At 33.3% G+C, this 20,506-nt stretch overlaps 1 protein-coding gene across 1 annotated transcript; it reads right to left on the reverse strand.

Annotated features, from left to right (window-relative positions):
- Positions 1-11,487: 11,487 nt before the first annotated feature.
- LOC130736434 (uncharacterized) lies at positions 11,488-12,057 on the reverse strand. The gene has a single exon (XM_057588272.1). It carries the CDS (start codon positions 12,055-12,057, stop codon positions 11,488-11,490), a length of 570 nt encoding a protein of 189 aa, XP_057444255.1.
- Positions 12,058-20,506: the final 8,449 nt, after the last annotated feature.

Here is a 20,506-nt window from a genome sequence, read left to right on the forward strand (position 1 = left end):
TAATACTCTAAAAATAAATACTAAGATAAAATCAAGAAATAAACAACCTAAATCCTAATCAAATCTAAAATTTAAAAATGTATTTTTTATGAGAATTAACCTGAGAATGACACGTGTAATTTTTTTTATTAGAATTAACGTGAGAATGACACGTCACTAAGAATTAACGTGAGAATGACACGTCACTAAATCAGCCTGATAGAAGTAGGAAAAGCTTTTAAATTTTAATGGATTAAAAAACCTAAATCCTAATCAAATCTAAAATTTAAAAAGGTAATAAATAAAGATATAAAAACTATAAAAATCTAGCAAATCACAATAAAAACTCATAAAATCCTGAATTAATTAAAAATTCGAAAATTCAATAAAAATACCATAAAAATTAATTAATACTCTAAAAATAAATAATAAGATAAATTAAGATAAAATCAAGAAATAAACAACCTAAATCCTAATCAAATCTAAAATTTAAAAAAATATTTTTTTAAGAGAATTAACCTGAGAATGACCTGTGTAATTTTTTTTTATTAGAATTAACGTGAGAATGACATGTCACTAAGAATTAACGTGAGAATGACACGTCACTAAATCAGCCTGATAGAAGTAGGAAAAATGTTTTAAATTTTAATGGATTAAACAACCTAAATCCTAATCAAATCTAAAATTTAAAAAGGTTATAAATAAAGATAGATAAAAACTATAAAAATCTAGCAAATCACAATAAAAACTCTTAAAATCGTGAATTAATTAAAAATCTGAAAATTCAATAAAAATACCATAAAAATTAATTAATACTCTAAAAATAAATAATGAGATAAATTAAGGTGAAATCAAGAAATAAACAACCTACATCCTAATCAAATCTAAAATTTAAAAATGTATTTTTTTATGAGAATTAACCTGAGAATAACATGTGTAATTTTTTTTATTAGAATTAACGTGAGAATGACACGACACTAAATCAACCTGATAGAAGTTCTTCTTTTTCTAATATACTAGTGTTTTTTACCCGCGCGTTGCACGGGGAATACATCTATTATATTTGATAGGTCAATTAATACCTTGATCATTAAAAATATAATAAACAACAGATGAAATAGAAGAGTGTGAAATGATGAGCAAAGTGGATAAAAAGTCTTAAATTAAAACCCTTGTTGCATAGATTGAACTTCGTACAATTGAATAACTAATAAAAAAATTGGTTAACAAAATCTCAAATTATGCAAAAACATATTAGGGGATGTGGTTTAATGATGACTAATAAACAATAGCTGATTTAATCTACAATGAAAAAAAGAGAAAAGATTCTTTATGTACGTGATTATGCGAGTTCATTTTTTACACAATAAAATAAACTAAGTTTGACCCCTATCAACATGAAGTCGTTTCACATTCTTCATGAGCCTAAAGACAATAACACAAATTATAGATATGAAGAATCACCAATAAAGCATTCAGAACACATTTTAATCTTAGAAAAAAAAGAATGTACCGCGAAATTTGTTATTGTATTTGATAAATTAATTAATACTTAATGAAGGTACTTTCTTGTTAAAATATATTTCTTCCCGTAGGAGAATTTAACTCCTATAATAATTTGTACAAAAAAATTAAAGTGGACTATATTATTATGTAGTAAAAAATTAACATCAAACTATATTATATTATGTTTTTCTTGTAACAAAAAAGAAATCTTATTAACATTTATTTTTATGTAGAAGTATTTTCATGTAAAATATTCTTCCTATATATAAAAGCTTTTAGGCTCTTTCTAATACATTTAGATCCAGCTTCTCCTTACTCTCAGGATGCCTGAAAGTCTTTTCTCAAGTCTATCTGGTGGGTAATATCGATGAAGATGATGACACCCACCATACCTTGCTTGCTTCAAGGTCGATCTCTTGTATCCTCCTCCTGCCGAAGACTTTAAGAGTAAAACTTGCCATTCCAACTTTCATCGATCGAGTTTCAGTTGCTTTTTCTGTTGATCCAGGTGAGAAAGCTTACTAAGGCAACCTCTGCTTTTGTCTATCTCCCAATATAAGAAGCATGTTGCTTTGCTCTTATAGTAGTACTAATGGGCGTACTTTAGAACAAATTTCTAGCGAAGGTCTTGACAGTTTGGAACTGAAAGGTTTGGTTTATTAATAATATCTAGTAGTTTCATCATGCTATTCTGCTTTTGAGCTTGTTGTACTTACCGGAGCATTTCTGCGATAAAAAAATTCAGAATAGTAAAGCAGTCATAGTATGCTCCCTTTACTTGCTCTAGTGCTCAAGTGATAGCTGAGTGCATACTGTTTACATCTGAATTATATATAAAAGACTCTTAAAAACAACTACTTAATTCTCCATTACAAAGAATATACATTACATCAGAACCTAATTATTATTTGTCAGTGACATAAGTGTCGAAAATAATAGTATTAATAATGGAAATTTCGAATGGTGTGGATAAGGATTAAAAGTCCAATCTCATAAGAAAGAAAAATCTCTATTTACATCAAAATCTCTCTCAGATTTCTCTACCTCACTATCACCACCGTTTTTCTTATAAATTATCCACAAACACACTCACAAATTCAACACAGTACCTAACATCATATGCAAATTTTGTTTTCACTGCAATCAAAGTCTGTTCTTTGGCATAAAAAAGCACTTCATAAAGTAAGAAGGTATCACATTTTGAATTTAAATCATTAAAATATTTATTTCTAATTAAAAAATCAAATGAAACTTGCTTCCAAATCAGCAGCAATCCTAGGTGCTATTCCTGATTGTTGTCCAACTTTAACATGAATTAATATGAACTCATGCTAATTCAAATGAAACTTGCTTCCAAATCAGCAGCTTTCAGCCGTATCTGCATTCTAAGTAACAGAAAATCAAGAACTCATGAAGTGAGATTGATAGACATGTTAGAGTAGGATAGACTAAAGACCACCAAACATAATAGCAATATGTGCAACATCAATCTAGCTATGATAGTGCAAAGATAGCAATCAAATTTGCAGATAGATATGAAAACCAAAGAATGAATTGAAGCCACTTTTTGGCTATGGCCTTCCAGTGGTTTCCATAACCAATCAAATCTATTTGTAAGGGGAAACTAATCACATGCTACTAAAGAAGATGAATGGAAGACAACCCCCATAGAAATTTTAGACCCATTATATTTTTTGAACGGCTAAAACAACTCTTTGCTTTATGTAGCATTGTTGTTGAAAGTACAATAACCAAATCAAAAACATATGCTGATACTAAATCGTAATGTGATAATTACACACTCATGCAAGCAAGACTTCCAATCACACTAAAGTTTGATTAATTGAACCATAGTAGAACAATGATTAATTATAAAATCTAATATTGCCTTCGAAAAGTGACTTTTAATATATGTAATGATGATAGATAGATGTAGAATTGATGAACTAAGTCAGTAAAACTATATATACATCACAGTAGTGCAACACCAAACACACATCTCTATCTCTTATCTGGTGAATATATACATATGCATTAAAGTAGTGCAACACCAAACACACATCTCTATCTCTTATCTGGTGAATATATACATATAATGGATTGAGAAAAACCTCCATGAGTACTGGTTTCACATGTTTCGTGGCTTACTTGAAATGAGAGCAAGATAAGATCTTGAGTCATCAATCATGTTTCATCAAAATTCAATAAAAATACCATAAAAATTAATTAATACTCTAAAAATAAATAATAATATAAATTAAGATAAAATCCAGAAATAAACAACATAAATCCTAATCAAATCTAAAATTTAAAAATGTACTAAATAAATATAGATAAAAACTATCAAAATCTAGCAAATCACAATAAAAACTCATAAAATCCGGAATTAATTAAAAATCCGAAAATTCAATAAAAATACCATAAAAATTAATTAATACTCTAAAAATAAATCAAAAATAAATTAAGATAAAATCAAGAAATAAAAAACCTAAATCCTAATCAAATCTAAAATTTAAAAATGTATTTTTTTTATTAAGGAGAAATAAGGTAAGGAAAAATCAGGGCACATGTGACAAGTGGGGCCAAGGAGAAAGAGCTTACATGTAAAATATTAGGTGAGAATTAATCTGGGAGCGACACGTCACTAACTTGGCCTGTGAGAGCGACACGTCATGCTAGAAGTTGTTCTTTTCTAATATATATTGATTGATATTGATATTGATTTACATAACAGACTAGCAAATAGAGGTACTTAAGAGCAACTCCAACGCTGGTTTCTTAGCCCAGCTGGAGTTGCTAAGGAACCAAGGGACAAGTTCTTATGCATTGGAGCAGGATTTCTTAAATTCTTGAACAGTGCCCAGAGTTCCTTCTGTAAGGAACTTTGCTTTTTGGTTTCTTAATTAAAATACAATATTTTCTCTCACATATTCACCAACAGCTTTCAGAAGGAAATTAACAGAAAGGATGAAATTAAACAATTGAGCTTCAACAGAGACTTAACCAGAGGACGAAAATAACAATTTTATTGAAAAAAATTCAAACTTTACATTCAAAAAATAAACTTTATTTACATATATTAAAATAAAACAAATTCTTCAACTCTCTGATCCAATTGTGGAAGCTCTGATCTAAAAGGAAGAGTCTTGCATGTGTGAAAAGAAAGCTTATTTGCAAGCTTCAAGGCTTTGAAGCTATGAAACAGGGGTGGATCGAGGCTCTATGGTGGCGGTGGTGACTGCATGTTGTTGTTTGGTGGCCGGCTGGGGCTTTGGAGGCGTGGACTAGAGAGAGGGAGAAGAAGTGAGGGAGAGAGGAAGGTGAGGGAGATCAGAGGAAGAAGAATCCAGATTCAGGTGAGGGAGGGGAGGAGAGAGGGGAAGAAGAAGAGAAGAGCGGCTAGGGTTTGGAAGTGATGAATGGGGGGAGAGAGTGGAAAAGTTGAATATATAGTGGGTGATCGGCTGAGCCGGTCATCCCACCGTTATTTACCGGTCCAGAACGGCTGGAACCGGTTTTTGATTTTAAATATTAAGTAAAATTAATTTTAAATAAAATTTGTATAAATAACTAATTAAATTAATTTAGTTGAAGAATTGATTTAGTATTAAATTTTAAATCTAAATTGGGGGAAAATAAATATTATAAATTTATGTTGTGGTGACACGGGTGAGACCCTTCAAATAGTAATTTCAAAAACCATGGGTTGGAGTAAAATCTGCTTCAGTTTCTTAAGAGTTCCTTAAGCCTGAAGTGTCAGTACGTGCCCACAGGAATAGTGCAGAATAGTACTAAATAGTGTGTAAGAAACCAAATAAGAAACTTTGGCATTGGAGTTGCTCTTATTGTGTTTCGTCTCATTTTTATTATGTTCTATTATATTTCAATCCAAACATAATCTTAGGGAATGATGGTAGTAAACATTGAAAAATATATCAATGGAAAAATCAAATATAAAATTATCGGTTTTAGTCCAAAATATATGGCATTTTACTATGATAAGGACTATATATAGCTGTCCACATGAATCTTTGGGTTTTAATTAACTCACACCTCTCTTCTCTATAATTTCATTCATTTTCTCTTTCTATCCATATTTTTTCCTAACACATCTTATATCATATTTTTAAGGCTTAAATACTCTTTTGGTCCTTGAAATTGTAAAGGGAACCAAACCTGGTCCTTGTAAAATTTTCGCATCAAATTGGGTCCATAAAATAGTTTCTTTAATCTAATTAAGTCCTTTTACTCAATTTTGACCAGTCAATAGTCTAGTGACAAGCCTAGTCATGTGAACTTTTTCACATCAATTTAGTCCCTTAAAAAATATTTTAATCAATTTTAGACCCTGCTTTTTCACCTTCCCCTTCCACCTTCTTCCTCTTCTAACTCAAATCCTTAAACCTAGAAATTCAAAACCCTACGAAAATTACATGTTCATCATATTCACCTTGTTCTTCCTTTTTAATTTATGGGATTTCAGTTATGGCGGAAGAGGAAGAAGGTGGAAGAGGAAGAAGATGAAGGTGGAAGAACAAGGACTAAAATTGATTCAAATATATTTCAAGGGACTAAAATTAATGTAAAAAGTTCACGTGGCTGTCCTTGGCTGACTAGGCTTGCCACTGGACCGTTGACAGGTCAAAATTGAGCAAAAGAACTTAATTAAATTAAAAAAAAAATTTAGGGACCCAATTTGATGCAAAATTTTTATAGGGACCGGATTTGATTACCTTTACAATTTGAAGGACCAAAAGATTATTTAAGCCTATTTTTAATTTCTCTCTCACTTCTTCCTTTCTCTCTTGGGTGTAATTGTATCTGATGTAACTCTTTTAAAAACTCTTTAAAATGTGCAATATTGGTGAGTGGCTAAGTTTTATAATCCAATGGCAATTTTTTTTTTTTAAATGGAAAATAGAATGAAAACGCGAACGAAAACTTATCACTTGATTCTTTAGGGACATTGTAGTCTCTCTACATTAGAGTCGAATGTCTCCAACGTCGACCCTACTCGTCAAATTTCAGTTTTTTGTCGCTTAAAATTAGTGCCAGCCTTACCTATTGATAGAGTGGTTCAACTTCAGCCCATTCAAAGACTCTTTGCAGGGAATATGATGTCCGATGACAAGGTGCAAGACTAAAGGAAAAAATCAAGCCTTACAAGAACTTTCCTTCAAATCAATATTTGGATCCAACTTGAAGGCTTCAAACGCTCAATCTGCATGTTCAAGATGCACTCATGGTCTAAAATTATCCAAACTAGAGTTCTATTATTATTCAATATTCATAGATAGTAAATAAGTCCAATTTTATTATTTTATTTTGAATTTTGAGACATATTTTAGGGGTGAATTTTGTGATGACATTATGTACTCCCCTCTAGTTGGTTTTTAATGTCTTCTATAACTCATTGAGTCATCATTAAGTATAGTGGGATTTTACTTGAGTGTTCAATGCTAGTGGAGCTATAAAACACTAGTGGAGTTCATGAATCACTAATGGAGTCTTAACTCTTAAGTGTCAGTGGAAGCATTAATACCCAGTGGAAAGTATGCACAAATCAGAATTTGAATCAAAATGATATTTTGAGTTTTCTCATATTGTGAGAGCTTCACTTTGTTCTTGGATTAAGAATTGATAACTTTGGTTCTACCGGCAAGTCGCGGTTATGGTCAAGTTCCTTTATCTTTGATAACTTTGGTTCCACCAACAGGTCGCGGTTAGTGTCAAATTCTCTTTATCTTTGATAACTTTGGTTCTACCAGCAGGTCGTGGTTAGGGTCAAGCTCCAACCTTTTGTTTACCGGTTTTCAAGATGATATGTTGTTTCCCCCGATTTCAAGTTCCCTTTAACTTTGATAACTTTGGTTCTACTAGCAGGTCGCGGTTAAGGTCAAGTTCCAATCTTTTCCTTACAGGTTTTCAAGACGATCTGTTGTTTTCCTCGATTCCATTTCCTTAAACCGTATCATTTGGTATTAGAGAAAAAAAATTCAGTGTGCTTTTCTTTACAAAAAGAATCATTATTTTTCCATTGCTCTTGTTCATTCTAGTTATCTTAAAAGAATAAAGAGATCATTTTTTAATCTTTTCATTTCCTTTATCGTTGAAGTTATCATCATTATACTCTTACTGTTTCTTGTTGTGTAGAACCATTCTGAAGTTCTTAATTTAAGAGCTCATATGGTGAAGATGAGTAGCAGAAGACAAGAGTTGTGAGATCTTTGAAAGGAAAAAGCTTAAAATTGAGTGAAACACGAGTGATTAAAATATTTTGAGTGTTAGCACGTGAGATTGTGTGAGTGAGAATTTTATGACTAACTATTTCGTGCTACACTTAATCATGAGTGGAAGAGGAAAAGAAGAGCTTGATCTAAAATTGTTGGCAAAAGTTCTTCAAGAACAATTTGATGCCTTAAATAGAAGTTTAGAGACCTTCATCAAGGTCTAGGACCCTTCGTAGGCAAAACAATAAAGAGGAGGAGTATTCATATGGAAGACACATTCTAGGAGGCATGAAGGGAAAAGATTGAGAGAGTATGAGGGAGAACTGTAAGGCCCCGAATTAAATAAATAATTTTATGTATTTAATTTTCGTAATTTTAGCACCGTGCGCTAATCTATTGTGTGTTTGTGTTTGAATTATTATCCACGTCACAACGTTGGAGAATATATTATGGAATATTTGTCTTGTATTATTTGATTAGATGTTTATATTTTATTACCTTATATTATTTTCCCAACGAAAAAAATAATGACGCAATCGACGCATGTCGTTCAATTATTATTTGGGTCGTGCGAAATAAATATAGATATATCTTCCAACTTAAATTTAATAGTAATGCATGGAATTTAATTATGTGATAATTAAATCTGAAACATTTTATTTTATAAAGTATCATTTGATATTAAAAATAATATTATAATTATTTCCATGATATTCTTCCTAATCATAATGCTTAGATGTATATTTCTTCCACCTTTTCCTCTCTCTTTAATTAAAGGATGACCTACACTAACATGTTTTAGGAAACAATATATATATATATATATAAAACAAAACATAACTTTTTTTTTTTTGAGAAAAATAGATTATTATATTAATAATATGGATAAATCATGAGAACAATCCTCTCATGTAGATGGGTTGAAGAGAATATAAAAATGTAACATGGATCCCAATATCAGGCAAAGTAGCAAAAAGCCTTAACAACCCCTAAACTATTTTGGTGTCTCAGAAGACTTATGCAGAGCCTCATTAAAACCCCCTTAGAAAAAACCCAGTGGGAAAAACCCCAAGGGGAAAAAGAGTACTCACACAAAAGCCAACAAACCAAAAATAGTCTATTCTCCTAAGCTTCAAGTACACATCATGACCTGAAGCTCATCAACAAGAGAAAACCAGTATAGGAGCATTATAATATTTCTCCAAACCTCAACACATATGCATATGCTTTGACAAAGGCACCTCTTCATGATTTCTTTGATGCACCATTCGTGAACCATGCTCCATGGGAAGCCTTCTAAGCATCACATCTCATTATTCCACCCTTCATTCTAGTGCCCTCCCTGATGAAAAAAGTAACCCATTGGGTCTGCACTCCTATCCCTTCAAGCAATGACAGAATTATTCAAATAATACAGGTCTTTTCGAGCATTGGCGCCACGGTTGGCCATGAACCATTTGCTTCCCTATAAATATGCCTAACCAGAAAATAAATCACAAGCTGGATAACTGCATCGCCTCAAAATTGCCATAACCTTTGCATCAAATGCAAGCCCATTCCAATGTTCTTCGAGAAAAAAGCTTTACTTTCATTCTTATAATTTTTCAGAATTCCCCCGACTCCACATAACCCAGGACTCTCCTATGGTGCGCCATCAGCGATTATTTTCAGAACACCTGCGGAGGGTGGCACACACGACAATTTTCTCCTTCTTGAATCCCGGGTTAACATTCGAATGTTCACAAAATCTCTGCTGAAGCTGAACCAAGAATAGTCTCCATTGGCCAGTGGCAGGTCCATTACCACAATACCATCCACAAAATTGCACAGGATAGTATCAACAACTTCATCGCCACTCTTCTCTCCCCCAGGTTCGATGAACCAATAAAAACCCCACCCAGTATAAACTGAACCTTTTGAATTTAAAATACCTGCTAATGAGTTTAGAAATAGAGCCCTCTCATTTGCATCATTGGGGCAGTAGATATTCCCAATAATCACTTGTTCTGGCAAAGACGAAACCTTTGCCACCAAAATAATGAATCTTGGCCTTTCATAATTTCTTCAATTGCACCTAAAAGAGCCTTCTGCCGCCACATATTCACACTGAAGTTTGATAGACTTTGCTCATTTTCCCCCAATCTTATTTTCTCTTCACCAAGCTTAGTTTCTTACCGAATGCAAAATTCCACTTCAGAATTCTTTAGCAAATTCACTACACTTCTTCTCTTTTCTGCGCATCCAAGCCCCATTACTGACCTGGTCCCCCCGGTCTGTCTTCTTCCAATTCCTCAGCTAATCCCCTTATGGCTTCTTCATCACTCCCAGGATAGCGTAATCCTACGGATTTTCCCAATAACCACGCTTTCGTTGCCCTCGTGAAATACCCACCTGCACCTGCTCTCTCAGCTGTTGCTTGCAAACTCGCAATGGATGGGTCAAGACCACGAGAACCCTCTGTGACCTCTCTCAGAATCGCAGAGCCCACTTCTGTTCTAGGTTTCCGCCCTCTTTTGCGCCCTGTCGATGATTTCAGGTTTCTTTCCGGTGCTAGTGTTCCCAACGCCTTTAGTTTGTTTCTTCGTCCCACCCCTTTTGTGATAGAATGCTTATGGAGAAACATAGCACACTCTTCTGGAATCAGTAGTTCGTTTTCCACCTCTCCCTCATCGATGCTATTCCCACACCAGCTTTCTGGGCTTGCGGGTTCTACAAAGCTCTCGATTTCTGATGGACCAAGAGGGGGCTGGCCCAACACCTCATCTTCATTCTCTACAAGGCAAATTTGTACTCCTGACTTTTGAAATATTGAATTATGGGTAGTGGGTAAAACCTGGTTTGCCCGTGGGTATTTTTTACTATTTCCATGTAACAAATAATCTGATAGAATTTCAATGGGCCAGCTAACTCCATACATAAACAGGTTCCATGCCTCTGTTGGAATTTCCACCTTCCATAAATTCTCATTAGAGCCTGACCTCCTCCCCAAAAAGTGTAAATTAATTCTCTCTGACACATTGAACTCCTGGTTCCACATCAGCTTCGAGGTCCACTCAAATTCTTTAGTTCCAAGTACCATGTCTCCGCTCTTATTATTTTCCAGACTCCCTAAATCATTAGAGATTGTGAGACACAGAGCGTCGCCTTCACACGTATCCTTGGTGGTCCCCACTGTCGAAGTTGTCGCTTCCTTTTCCGGTGAGATCATTCTTGATGACTCCTCAACAACCGATATCTCCGGCGACATGGGCGGTTGAACGAACGGCAATCTGGACAACCAATTGGATTCCTCCAACATCTCATAACCAAAATGATCAACTTCAATCAGAACGCTTATCTCCTGATTATCAACACTGACTGGGATTTTGTAATTCTCTAAATAGGTTCTGCAGAGCTGATTAAAATTCTAGCAAAATCATATCTTTCTTTCTTCTTAGTTGAGCTGTCCACTTTAACCAGCGTCCCCATACTGTTAACTACTTTTGAAAAAAACTCCTCCGTCCAAAACCCAATCAGAATTTTCCATAATCTCAGCCAGGTTAAGAATCCACAGGGGGTATCCCCTTGTTCCACTTTTGCCGCTTCAAAAAGCCTTCCTTCCTCTTTTAGCTGACTTGACAAGAACTCATTACAGTCTTGCACTGAGTCGAATTCAACAATCATCTCCAAAGCACCAAACGGCTTTACCCGGTAATTTTTGAATCCCAATTTCTCCAGATGATCATGGATTACAGTGCAGCTTGACACCTGTCTGGTTTTTAGTTTCGCCATCCTAGGTAGGTTTGAATTCTTCTGCATTCTCACCTGTTTCCATATGGTTTTCCTGGCTCTCAGCGCTTTCTTTCCTCTTGACACGCCACTCCATTCGAGAAGTATTATTTTTCTTCCCTAACCCACCAACTATCTGTTCTTTACGTCTCCATGCCTGTTTTCTTGGTCGTCCCTGTTTAGACCTGGGTTGAGCCTGCTTTCTCTCTTCTCCATATCTTAGAGGAAACCTTGCTGTGTGTACTGTTATGAAAGCACTGTTTAGCTTTTTCCTATTAAGACCCTGGATAGCCCGAATGCCTTCTTCCCGTGTACCAAACCTTACAAACCCAAATCTAAATTTCCTTCTTGCCCTCCTTTCTTTCTGAATGAAGACGCATTCAACCTTCCCAAATTTCTCAAACATCCTCCTCACTTGTCTGTAGTTTGCTCTCGCATCCAATCCATCCACAAATAATGTAATACCTTCATTCCACTGCTCCTGTCGTTCTCCTCTCCAATCACTTGCAGCACCTATGACATCGATTCTTCTTCTCCCGTTTGGAAAAACCCTAGCAGAGCCAGTGGGGCTCATTCCCTCCCAAAACATAACTTACTAGTATGTATACCCGTGCCGATGCACGGGGGACATGTTTCCAAGTATATAATAATTTGCTTTTACTATATAGAATTATTTATTTTGTATGAATGAATAAAAAATATAATAATAATTTATTTTAGTTTTAATTTGTTTAGGATATAATAATACAATAATTTGTATGATTTTTATTTTTATCATTTTATTTTCGTTTTTCATTTTTCCAAATAAGAGGATAGAAAATATGGATTACATATTAAATACATTTTTTTACACTATATCATTGTGATTTCCTAAACTTTAAATAAATACGGATGAGTATTCAAAATTTAAAGGATGCAATAATAATATTCTCTTATATAAAATACTATAATATATTTATAAAAAATAAGAACATTTAATTAAAAATCGTAATACATATATCTGGTGGAAAAACACCACATTCCAGTAAAGCATACAAATTTTTTGGATATAAAATTCAATCAATCTAATTGTTCACCACCTAAATAAATAAAAATTACAATAAAAAAAATTCACAACTGACTTCTGGTTGGTTTAATTTTTCACAAAATTAAATCGTTCATGACTCCAACATGAATAACATGTGGATCATCTTTATGAACCCCGAACCAAACAGAATGATTCTTTGTAAGTTTATTCGCCTATATGAATTTCTTCCACCCCTTTTTCAAAGTGCATTCAGACTCTCGCCTTGGGCTCTAAGCCAATTCACACTAAAATCTTCTATTTCTCTGATCTCGTAGAATACAATATGTTGGGTTTTTTTGGTAGCAAAGCTTCTTTCACAATCTCTGCTGGATGTACCTATAAGTCACATAAAATTAAAAACTATTTAAGAAAAAAAAAAAAAGGTGTCAGTACAAAAGAGATCACAACCTTTCTATTATCAATGATATTAGAATTCTGCAAGTCAACTTCTGTATAGTGAAACCTTTCAAAATTTGAGAACTCCGGCTCACAGGAGTAATCAAGTCGTTCTTGTTCAGCAATCTCCCAACCTATACCAAATGATACATGAGGCGTTGGATAGCTGATTTTATTTTGTTCTTGTTCTAACACTTTTATAATTTCAAAATCAGTAGCTCCGGCGTAACACAAATTAACCCATCCTCCATCTTATCATGATAGGATAGGATAACAGTTAAATACTCTCTTTCAGTATCGGAACCCCAAATTAATTTTTTCAATACATAATGATATTAAATAATAAATAGAAAAATATTATTTTTAATTAAAGTAAAAATAAATAAATACTATTCATTAATAGTAAAATAGACTATTCACTTATAAACATTAATTCATTAATAGTAATAGGTTAATTTTCTACTATCATCAATTGTTAAAATCATTTGTCTACATATATAATAATTTAAACATAAAGTACTTTACGTTAAAAAAAAGTACTTTGGAGAAATTAATATTTTAATAATATTTATTTAATTTATTTAACCTCTATTTTTTTTTATCACTTATCACAACTAAGTTAAAAACAATTGATTGACTACATAATTTTAATTAAAATAGGCTCTCTTAAAAAATAAGCTATTCAATAAAATTAATTTATTAATATTTATTTTAAAACATATATATGCTCATTTAAGAAAACATAAAAACATTAATTAATAGAATAATCACTTTTTAAAATCATAATTTAAAGAATTAATTTTGTAAATGTATTTTTTATTCAAAGGAAAATTTGATACATTTTTCTAATTATATATCATATCCTGTTATTATCCCGTGCACCCCAAACACAGGATAGGATAAGAGTCTATCATGCTCTTATCATATATTTTCTTTATCCAACTCCCTGTCCTATCTTTCTCTTATCCTAATCGTATCAGCTTTTTACTATATAACCTAAACATCAATAAAATAGACTATATATATTCAATATCTCTCTCTCTCTCTCATGTATAAAGGACTTATTCCAACAACTCCACCATCTGAATTAGCAAAAGAAGATATTTCTTTATAAATTCTTGACAACAATAATTATAACTAAAAGTTCTTTCTTGTAGAAACAGGAACATCCTTGAAAATACACAATTTATAACATATGGAAAATGTGATACTTTTTGGTATATCAGACTTATAAATTGAACCATCCAGGAATTGATCTCTGGACCTTTCACACTCAACCCATAAAATTATAATAAAATTTGTTTTTTTCTTATTTTTAATTAAAAATATTTTAATGTATACGATCTTCCCCATCGTATTGTATATTCATAATCAAATTGTAATGCTTCTGTATATCTACTCCTAAAAATATTTAAAAAGTCTACAAAAATTATATAAATTATATTAAAATATTCAACTCGAAGGTATTTTCATGCAAAAAATGTTCCTCATCATATCAACTTTTTACTATATAACCTAAACATCAATAAATGTAGACTGTATTTTTTCAATATCTCTCTCCCTCCCCCTCTCCTTTCTTTCTCATGTATAAATGACTTGTTATTTCAACAACTTAAAAGCATTTTCATACAAAATGTTCCTCATGTAGGAGCTTTTTACTATATAATTAATAAATATATACTAAATATGTTTATTTTTCTCTAATTCCCCCTGGAAGCCCTATATTCACAATCAAATTATAATGCTTATATATATCTACTCTTAAATTATTTAAAAAGTATGGGAAAATTATTAAAATTATAACAAAACATTTTCTATTAGTTTCAACTTGAAAGCATTTTCTTGCAAAATGTTTCTCCCCGTATGAGTTTTTTATTTTGTAACTTAAACATAAATAAATATAACTGAAAATGTTCTTCCCCCTGACTTCCCAATTTTCACAATTAAATTATAATGCTTCATATATATTCCATTAAAATCATTTAAAAAGTCTGAAAATAACATAAACTTATTTGGAAAATTTTATCGAAAATGTCTGATAGATACCGTGCAAAATAGTACGACATATTTATCATAATTTTATATTTTTTTACTTATAAAAATATTTAATTATAACTCCTCCATCTGAATTAGCAAAAGAAGATATTTCTTTATAAATTCGTAACAACAATAATAATAATTAAAAGTTCTTTTTGGTCAAAACAGAAACATCCTTGAAAATACATAATTTATAACATATGGAAAATGCGATTTTTTTTGGTACATCGGACTGATAAATTGCACCATCCAGGAATTAATCACTGGACCTCTCCCACTCAACCCATAGAATTATAATAAAATTTTCTCTTTTCTTACTTTTAATTGAAAATATTTTAATGTAAACGTTCTTTCCCATTGGATTCTATATTCATAATCAAATTGTAATGTTTCTGTATATCTACTCCTAAAAATATTTAAAAAGTCTAGAAAAAGTATTTAAATTATATTAAATACATGGCGTGTTCCTTCCAACTTCCAAGACTCTTTATACCTTGCCCTGTTTACTGAAACCATGTTGCAACAAATGGCATTGCCTTGTTTAAATCTCAACATTTCTTCTCTTCTATAGGTTTGTAACCTCTCCTATTCAATGTGTCATATGACTTCTAGCCACATATGAAATTGCAAGTAAAAAATATCAGAATCTTGAAACAATACAGAAGATGACTAAGTGAGAAGCCCTCTTCCTGCCACAGTTAAGACAAAAAAAACACAATTTTCAGGTTTCTTTCACTTGACAGTACAAATTTTCACTGCAACCAAAAAAGCATAACTATCTAAGGAAACTAACTGATCCAATCACAAAGAACATATAATTTTGCAATCAATAAATCCAACTTAGATAAACTCAGCCATGCTCCATCATTACCCTCAGTAAACACTGCCAATAATTTACCAAAATAAAACACTCATTAAATAAGTTCAATAGTGCTGCATCCTAACTTTGCAATCAATTGAGCAGTGCTCCATCCTTATCATCAGAAAACAAATCCATCAATAAACCAAATTATTTTCCATTAATAAAGTTCTATGAAGATGCTTTATTTAAAATAATATGGGGCCTTCTTGAAATGCTGATTGCGTCGTCCAATTCCATTATAAACAATGCACACTTTCAGTTGTCGTTCACATATCAGGACAAATGTAGCAGCAGTTAATTTTTCAAGGTACACACATGAAGGTTGTCAGTCAGTTTGTAATGGTGTTTTATGTTTCATGAAAATTTTCAAATAAGAAAGCCACTTTTACAGAGTCCAGAAGACCATACCATAACACAAAGATGATACATAATACTAATATTACATAGTTTTTTTTTCTAAAGAAAAAGATTTATTGATGAAGAAACATTCTCATGAGAACAAACCTCTCATGAGAAAAAGAGAGCAATATATCTCACATATTCTAAAAAACCTGATGCCTCATTAAAACCTTCATAGGAAAAAAGTCCAATAGGAAAAATCCTAGAGAAATAAAAAGAGTACACACTCTTAAGTATGTCACAATACTAAAGATATTAAGCCAACAAAGGATCATAAACACTTAGGCCTCAATACATTACATCAAAAAGCACCAAAAGCTAACAACCTTCCAAATACATTCTGATAGTGCATCGGAATAGCCCTTTCTTTATCTCCTCAAAGTCCAGCAACACACGTACATCAGCAACCTTGATCACCAATCAGCCTCTGGTCTTTCAAATCCACAGCAGCCGTAAAATGATGAACCAAGAAAAAGATTGTATTGAATGATTAGAACCAATTCAATCAGCAACCTTGATCACCAATCAGCCTCTGAATGATCTATCAAAGCCTTATAAAATCAAATGAAATAACTCATGTATAGAAAATATACCAGTATATACTAAAAGCCTCAAACCAGCAAAAATCAATGCAACAAAAATAATCTGCATTATAAACTGCACCAGCCGCTTTGCAGCAAGAGAAACAAAGAATATCACCTACATTTACCACCATAGAAGAAATTGACAAAAACATTTGCTCTAGGTTGAAGAAAAAGAATCTAGTGAACTAATAGATACATTCATCTTGCTCCCACTTGATTTTGTGAAGGAGTAAGTTAACAACCAACACCTTTTCTTTTAGACAAAAAAATCCAACTTCCTCTTCTTAGAACCAACTTTAAATGAATGCTATTTATGTAATTTGCTTTTAAGATTTTAAATTCAAAAACTTAACTTCTCTCTCATCATTTAATTTCGGCCATCTTTCTTCTTCCCCCAAACCTGTCTGTTTTTCAAGCTTCTATTTCTTCTTTATTCCTGCTCCATTTTCTTGTCTCGTCTGTTGTTCCCATGCATGCCCTCCATTAATCTACTGATGTATGTTTTTTAAACTTTGACCATGAATTAATAATCTTCAATTAGAAAAAACAACCCAAAATATGAAACCATGAAACAGACAAAATGTAGGACTTAATTTGAATCTTTTGGTTGCTGGAATTGAAAGGAAGAGGGAAGGAGAGAAGTTAATTGCAGAGGTTTTTTTTAAAGAGTTGCAAAGGTAAAATACGGAGGAGAGGAAAAAGAAGCAACTTTCATTTTAAAATTAATGACAGAGATTAATAAGGAGAGAGAAATTGTTAATTTTAAAATTGAAATAAAATTGAATTACAAGAATAGCCCTCAAGTTAGTTATCTTGAAGAATAAATTTGTGGAGTTTTTTGTCTAAAAGAAAAGGTGTTGGTTGTTTACTTACTTCTTCACAAAAACAAAAACAACTAGGAGTAAGTTAACAAAACCCATAATATATATATATATATATATATATATATATATAATCACTCACGTGACTAGTGAGTGATGAAAATAAAATAAAATACATATATATATAGATAGGATAGAAAACAAAATTTTTTTGATAAGTCACGAACTAAAAAAGAAATATACGTATATATATATACACTATATATATATATATTGAGTGACTAGTGAGTGATGAAAATAAAATAAAATACATATATATATAGATAGGATAGAAAACAAAAAAAATTTGATAAGTCACGAACTAAAAAAGAAATATACGTATATATATATATAATATATATATATATATATATATATATATATATATATATATAGATATTTATATTTGTCAAACACTTGTTTCTTGATCACTTAAATTTGCTCAAAGTGATCAAACTTCAAATTCTATTATTTCTTAAAGCTCCTTATAATATTTGGTATAGTAATATATCATCCTTAGATTTTTCTCTTAACTCTATGAGCTAGATCCTACACTACAAAAATAAACATATTCCCATTATGAGCAAGTATATATTCTATCCTACCTTCCAAATTACCTTGTATCGTTATTCTTATTTAGACTAAATGAGGAAGTAAACAGAAAAAAAAGAAGGAAACATTGAAGAAGTGATAGTCACTTACGTTACTAGAAAGACCCTAGTATATTATAGAAAGAAAAAGAAAAAGAAAAAGAAAAAACAAACACTTCCTTCATGATGAAGGAATTCCAGCAGATTTTTATTTACACCAAAACGTTGGCAAAGCTAAGCTATAGACTTGATGGACTGGGCGGGACATAAAGAAGATTATGCCCGCCCAAAATGAACAATAAACGATTGAAGACAGCCATGGCGGGAAGTACGACACAACGAGCTTCTTTGCCCTTCCTTAGATGATGGACCCACAAGCCAGCTGGACGATTCCTTTGGATTTGTCTTATATGTACAGGGATTTGGGCCCTGATTGTCAGGCCCAAATTTAGGAAAAGTCCATGTCATGACTTCACCCTCTATAAAAGGGAAGGTCATCAGCTTGTACAACTTAACTTTTTTCAGCATTAATGAGAATATTCCTTTTATGATATTCTTGCTATTTTGAGTGCTCTGCTAGGGTTTACTTTCTGTCATTATCTTATGTAAGCTTTCCCTAGTACAGAACATTGGCGCCGTCTGTGGCTCTGACCTAGATCTTCCGGTGACAGAAGGCAGGAGTTACGAGCCATGGAGACTCGTTCATGCGGCGTGGGTCGACGTGATCATCGCCGGCGCGGTGGTGGTCGACACGGCGGCCGCGGCGGCGGACGGAACAACAACCGTCCCATACTGGACGAGCAAGAGCAGGAAGCTTCCTTGGAGGGGGTCCCTCAGTGGCACCGTCGCCAGCGTCGCTGGTGAATGCAGCTCCGGGAAGACCTTCAGATCTGATCGCTAAATCAGATCCAGGCGTTCGGCGGCGTTCAACGCCGCCTGACTACGTGAACTTAGAAGACCTTAAAACCACTGCTCCACGGAGGACGAGCAGTTGCAAGCCCAAGTTGAGTATCTTACTCAGAGGCAAGATTTCAAGCAAGGGCAACGTCTGGAGGCGGAGGACGTAGTTGAATTTCAACCTTTTGTTCCAGCCATCACCAAGCTGGACATACCAAAGCACCTGCAAACCATGGCATTAGACGCCTTTTCGGGCGACTCTGATCCTATGGAGCACCTGAGGTATTTCAACACTAAAATGGTGATCGGTGGGGCAACGGATGCGGTAAAATGCCGATTATTGCCTTCCACGTTCAAGGGCATGGCGATGCAGTGGTTCATCCGACAACCGCCCTTTTCCATCGATAATTTCACTGATCTGTCTACTAAGTTTCTGACTCAATTCTCCGCCAATAAAACCACAAAAGCAACAATGTTTGATCTTATCAGTGTAAGACCCGGATTTTCGGAACAAGTTAATTTCCGACTCACGCGTGGAATCAGTGTAAGTGTGACAGGAGTTTGATATTTGAGAAAGATTAATGAAGAAGAAAGTTCAGGAATTGCTCGAGGAATGTGGCGTTGTTTCTTTCGGAGCTAGTGCGAGTCGTCTGCACACCTGCCTTATGGCGAGCATGTCCAGAATAGGCTAATTTCGCTTTTAAAGCAATGTTTAGGCGATATTTCGAATTCTTGGAAAATTTAAAGATTCTCTTTATTTTTCCTTCGACCAGCATTTCATTTCGGAACTCTGGACTGTACGCACGATAGTATTTACTTTTCAGATGTCCGCCGACGCTAATTTCTTTGCTTCGAAACCTTAGTTTTGAGCGAAGGATGAAGACTTTTTCTATTCGGGACTTCTAACGAAGATTCCGTCCGCGCTGCCAGACTTGTTTCGACATTTCCAATCTTTCTTCTGTTGGAAGTTTTGTCGTCTGAGCATCACAGCAAAAAGTAGTTTTTCGGGACAGACTAACTTACACCGCTTTTCGCGTTTTGGATATCGTTTTTCCCAAATCTTAGATATTTGTTTTGAGTTCTGGAATTCTGACGCCAGAATCTCTCTTAGAATTCCACGGTGATCGTGCTGCAAAAATCGGAATCGCGAAATTTTCATTTTCCCGCGATTTCGCCTGCCTATAAATAGCTCAAAAAGCAAAAATTCCTTCATTTTCTTCCTTTTGTGGCTGAATTTCGTGGAGAGCAAGGGGGGAGGAGATTTTCGCGAAAACTTGACCAATCTTCGTGCAGTTCGTCCCTACTTCTAGGTATCGAGGTAACTAACACGAT

This window comes from Lotus japonicus, chromosome 1 (genome assembly GCF_012489685.1).
Source record: "Lotus japonicus ecotype B-129 chromosome 1, LjGifu_v1.2".
NCBI classification, from domain to species: domain Eukaryota; kingdom Viridiplantae; phylum Streptophyta; class Magnoliopsida; order Fabales; family Fabaceae; genus Lotus; species Lotus japonicus.

What these genes read in the sequence shown, in the direction of transcription:
- LOC130736434 (XM_057588272.1), bottom strand. Translation starts at nt 12,057, where the DNA reads ATGAGCCCCACTGGCTCTGCTAGGGTTTTTCCAAACGGGAGAAGAAGA.